This window comes from Electrophorus electricus, chromosome 3, assembly GCF_013358815.1.
Source record: "Electrophorus electricus isolate fEleEle1 chromosome 3, fEleEle1.pri, whole genome shotgun sequence".
Lineage (NCBI taxonomy): Eukaryota > Metazoa > Chordata > Actinopteri > Gymnotiformes > Gymnotidae > Electrophorus > Electrophorus electricus.
Window position 1 is genome coordinate 5,397,501 of NC_049537.1, and position 5,693 is coordinate 5,403,193.

General features: G+C 43.2%; 1 protein-coding gene across 1 annotated transcript; it reads right to left on the reverse strand.

The window, feature by feature from the left end:
• Positions 1-21: 21 nt before the first annotated feature.
• mafaa (v-maf avian musculoaponeurotic fibrosarcoma oncogene homolog Aa) lies at positions 22-4,142 on the reverse strand. The gene has a single exon (XM_027026695.2). It carries the CDS (start codon positions 3,285-3,287, stop codon positions 2,322-2,324), a length of 966 nt encoding a protein of 321 aa, XP_026882496.2. The 5' UTR covers positions 3,288-4,142; the 3' UTR covers positions 22-2,321.
• Between the last annotated feature and the right edge of the window lie 1,551 nt (positions 4,143-5,693).

A 5,693-nucleotide genomic window follows, 5' to 3' on the forward strand; every position in this document is an offset into this window, starting at 1 on the left:
AAAAAACGTTTGACAGAACTTTTTATTAAACATTATGAAAACAATATTCTGAACAACATTCCATTCAGAAACATTTTAATTTAAACGTATTGACACGTAAGGACATTAAATGTTTCTCGAATAAATATATAGAAATCATATGTACAGTTTTTACACATACAGAACAGCGCAGATAGGCGTATACCATCTCGCTCATGAGGTTACGTAATCTCAAGCCCCTATGCCTCTTGTTAAACCAATGTAAAGAGAGCGAGCAAAACTGCGTTATAATTTAATCGGGAATTTAAAGAGGGTTCCGGCTAACCAATTTAAATAAAATTCAAATAAAGCAATAAGTGGAGGCACCATGTAAGAAAAGTCATAGTTATGTGTGTAAAACAGGTTATTGAATTTTAGCTGGAAGTGTGAAGCGAACTGAAATGAGATAGGCCTATATCATTTTCCATAGACTACTAATATCGGCGCTATTTTTTTAAATAAAAGTACCTGGATGGTTTGTAATCCTTAATTTTCAAAAGAAAATCTGAAGATTTGCCAAATGAGCGCAACTTTATTAACCTTCTAAAACTTTGCCAACTACCTGGCAACTACGTCCTCAAATAACTGTAACGATTCGGTCTTTTAGCAATTAAGGTAATGACAGCTATAGGATAAGTAATGAGCTCGATAAGGATATTCTTTTCAACAGCGTAGCATGTCAGTTCAGGTAGCTAACCAACAATGCATGAAATTTGACAAAGCACTGTTTTGTCATAATGAAATAATTCAGTAATCTCCATATCTTGTAAATGAACCACCCCATTAATTTTGTTGAAAACTCTTAATTATGTCAAGCATGGCTACTGTGCATTAAATCATTTTCCTCTTAAAGATGGCGAATGTTTTTAAACTATCACATCTAACATCGATACAGGTTTTCTATTCGTGTGGTATTGCATTGAAAAACAAAATTCACAGGGTAATCTGAGTTTGTTCATTTCTTTTGGAATAATTTGATGCATAGATATATAGCAGCGACTGAAGTCCCTGTTGAGATTCTAGATCAAGTACCAATATCACATTCGATAAATATAGATTTCGGGTTATTCCCAATTATTCTTGTTATGGTACCGCAGACGTCTCTTTTTTATATTGAACATGTTCGATAGGAATAGAATATCGCTGATCATTTGCATGCTTATACATACAAACATTGTATTAAGACGTTTTAAATAAACAAGCAGAAAAGGACTTTATAAAGTAATTTAAATTAACACGCTAACTCATCTCTACATATTTACATGTGAGAATAAATAACTAAAATCTGAATCAGTTCGTTTGGGTGTCATTATTTCGTTAGTCTGATGATTAGAAAAACCGAATGAAGTTGTTGGGTTAGCCGCAATTATTTTCTGTAACTTTCCTGAACTCTTGAACTACCGCGTGTATGCTGCAGGTGCTTGCATCTTCACTACAGTATAGGAAGTTACACTGACGCATAATTAGACCATGTTTATAGAGTAGAAGAAAGAGGTAAGGAGGAAAGTGTAGGGTGAAAAAGGGCCATGCTTTTCATCCGGGTGTCTTGGGAAGATACAAAGGACTTGGCGATTTTGAAATACCATACATGTCCCGCATGCAGGGTTGAGGGTACGTTGACTTGCAATGCTCATACGTTCCTTTGAAGTTCATGAGTTGCTCTGAAGTTACACACTGTCAAAGATTTGTAGAAAGACGACGAAGTATTGCTATTTCCCTTCATTCAATGCTTGCATTCTTCTTTAGTCCGATCAAAAAAGTCAGTTTCATAAGTTTCCTCATGACTTTAAGACTCGTGCTGTCGATCCATTAAGACAAGCAAAATTGACCTGTGGCGTTAAAATGTCTGAGAACAATAGTACAGTCTTAACACATAGTTGGTTTGTTTGAGTGACTCTGAAGACATATTATTTTTAAAAAGCACTACGCTAAACTACTGAATCAGAAAAGCAAGGATTTTCGTCTGAAGGTGATAGGTGATCCCATGTTTAGTTCGGAGGAGAGGTCTGTTCACAGATTCTATAACAGCACACTACCCATTAAGACTTATGGAGCAATATCTTAATATATGCGCACAGACACTACATGTGAATGTATACGCACAAACTATGGCGTGTGCATGATTCATTATTTAAATATGTAGGCCTAGCTATATGTAATCATAGTACAAGTTCAAAGTGGATCTAGCCTTTCTGAAAAGCAGGCGCTGTAAATAAAGGCGCACACTCGAAGAGATAAAAATAAAAGTTTTTAAAAAATGAACACGTTGGTGTACAGGGAAAAGTCCACGACATGCGTGATTCTCACATGAAGAATTCCGCTGAAGAGCTTTTGCCGTGATTGCCGCTGGACGGGTCCCGACTGTTGCCACCGCCCCCCCCACTGTAGGTTCGGCTCGCGAGCTTCTCGTACTTCTCTTTGTACAGATCCCGCTCCTTGGCCAGGCGCGCGATGTCCTGCTTGAGCTGCTCCACCTGATTCTGAAGCGTGCACTTCTCGGTCTCGAGCATGTGCCGTTGCTGCACGCGTTTGTAGCGGCACGACTGCGCATAGCCCCGGTTCTTCAGGGTCCGTCGTTTCTGCTTGAGGCGGATCACCTCTTCCTTGCTGAAGCCTCGCAGCTGCCGGTTGAGCTCGCGCACCGTCATGCTGACCAGCTGCTCGTCGGAGAAGCGGTCCTCGAGACGCGCGTGCGCGTGATGGCCGTGGTGGTGGTGGTGGTGGTGGTGGTGCGCAGGATGGTGATGGCCGCCCGAGGCCGTCGACAGGTCCTCACCGACATACTGCTGGCCGCGGAAGCTGTCGTAGGGTTGATGGTGGTGATGGCTGTGGTGATGGTGTGCGTTGCCGATGAGCGCTTCGACCGCGTCCTCCGGGGTCAGGTTCAGGGCCTCTGGGTTAATGTGGTGCTGGTAGTTCGGGATCCAGTAAAGGTCTTCCAGCTGTGGCTTGCCAGAGACGCCCTGATTGTTGTTGCCGTTTCCACCGCTGTTGTTGTTGTTGTTGTTGTTATTTATGCCATTGCCGAGATTTTGGCCCGGCTGCGCCCCCGGACTAGGCGCACAAAAACTGGGCGATGAAGGCACAGAGGAGCACGGTGTGCTGATAGGGGTGGAGGATAAGGAACCCGGCGGCAGGCGGTGGCAGTAGCGATCTGACTCGGGGGGCTCTTTTTTAACTTCAAACTTCATGAGGTCGAAATCGTTCACATACTCTATGGCCAAGGGGCTGTTAGGCAACTCGGCGCTCATGGCGAGATCAGTAGCCATGTCAGTCCATGCGACGACACCTACCCTTACAGCCAAAGCGACTCGGGTGGGTTGCACTGGGACAGTCGTCTCCGATAAGACACAACGAAAGTGGTGCGTTTAATACATATGAGAGGGCCGGTGTAACGCTACAGTCGGATTAGTCCTAAAAAACGGCTTCTATTTATATACGTAGACTACGCATGTAAATGAACTTGTACACCTGCCAGTTAGCCTCTGCGCTCTTCTTGATGACAAGTTCTCCTGGTCAAACGCACACTTTAATATCACTGGCCAGGACGGCAGAAACTCGAAACTTCAGAACCACCAACCTGTTTTGTCCTCGCTTCACCTCAGTCCTGTTTTGTGCCTTCTGCCAAACCGTCCTTATTGGGAAAAATATCAGAAACATTCGTCTTTCTTTACTCTTTTGTCACTTTCAGTTATCCTTATTCGTCACTGCGCTTTAGTCCTTGCACAAACCTCAAAGCAACAATCGCGAAGAGATTTAGTTCATCGGGACAGGGCCAGAACCTTTCCTCGCTCGTACAGAACAGTCACAAACAGCACGGCACGTCAAACTTGACTGAACATAAGACTTTGCCACTTGGGTCCAGTGGAATGATTCAGTTCAGAAAGTCGCCAAGAAACACAGCCAGAACACACATAAAAATCACAGTAAGTTCCAGCGATGGGACTCCCCAATAACAGCCCGCATTACGCCACTAGAATCTGTCAGTAGATATCCTGTTGTAACTGCGTGGCTTCTCTTCTGTGTTGGGGTACCTTTGTTATACTTTTTTTGGGTATGAAATTGTAGCTCCCTGTAATCACCTTTTGTTTTCTTTTACGACTTGTACTCTGCATCCCACCACTACCACGCAGTGACACTGAAGTAGCGAACAGGGCGCTGTACGAGTTTATTTATACACACGGTCGCTTAACCCCTCCCACCCGGAGTACACAGTGGACCAATGGGAACAGACCGTGCCGGGATATTTGCATTTGCTCCAGCAAACCTCTCGTTTGCGGGACCGTGAACGAGTGCAGGCTGCACCAGAAAAGCCTTGACCCGCCCCCTAGCGACACCTGCATGGCTTAAGAATACAGAGAAGTGGAGCTCACGAAAGCGCTGTTTCACTGAGAAAACAGTTACCTGGAACTTCTGTTTTGATATTGTGACTATGGCGAGAGTCGAGGTGTTCAAAGCTCAAGTATTCAAATTTAAAAGCAAACAAGGACGTAACGCAGTCTACATTACATGGTGTTTTATGTGTGAAGACTGACATATAAGAATGCGCCTGCGCAGAGAATTAAAACAACTGTATTAGTAAAGAAATTTACATTGCCGCATCACGCGTCTGACATCGATAGTGAAGTGCTCTTTTTTGAATATCGTTGACCAAACTACAAAACCTTCATGGTTTAAAGGGTGCAAACAAAATAGTTTCGAAATAAAGGATTGGTGCAAATACGACTACATTTAAAAAGTCTATAACTTTAGATAACATGATAAGTATCAAAGTAACATATAGCCACTAAACCATATCTGAATATAATTGCATAATTTGGAGAGAGCGGGGATCTTGTGCACCGTTAAACAAGCGGTGTAAGAGTGCATATATAAACACTAGGCTTTTTTAAAGACACCTTTGAACGTGAAGGCTAAATACATGCTCCATACACCAAATAGCTAACAGTGGACCGATTTTTAAATTGATACAGGCAGGGAATTAAGATTCTTTTTTCTTCTACTACTTTTTTTTTTTAATAAACAGGAGTTACGGACATCTCTTTACGTAAAGTGAAATAAGGTTTAAGAACATTCGTTCAAGTAACCGCGTATTGATCTGGCGGCCGCGCTGGGACAACACCGCCGTCCTTCGATTCCTTCCGTGCCCTTTTCGCTTTTGACCTATTCGCAAGCGATGAACTGAATGCCGTTATATCTGGCAATAAAATCAATTCACATTTCCACCGGAAGAGAGAAAGAGAGAGAGAGAGAGAGAGAGAGAGAGAAGAGGAAAAAATGGAGCAATACGAGCGGATGAGTTAATTGTGATCGGCCCCGCTAAAGCACTGCGCCACGCTCCGGATTTCATTCGCAATTAACCTCTAATTGCATCTCGACTCATCTGCGCGGATCGACAAATAATTAAGCCCCACAGCACGCGCCCCTTCGCCGCGGAGACATATGTCTTAATCAGGACTAGGGGGAAATATGGAAAGATGGAGATCAGTGCGGCGCAGTGTGGCGCTGGAGATATGAGGCTTAACACACCTAGGTCGCTGTTTGAATGTATGATATAGTGCTATGGGCTACTATGTAAATGTTTGAATCCTTGTTTTTGTAGCATATATGTGCCTGAGCTAAAGAGCGGTAGAAAGAGACAGGATAGACTAAGTATCTTACATAGACCACGCTGA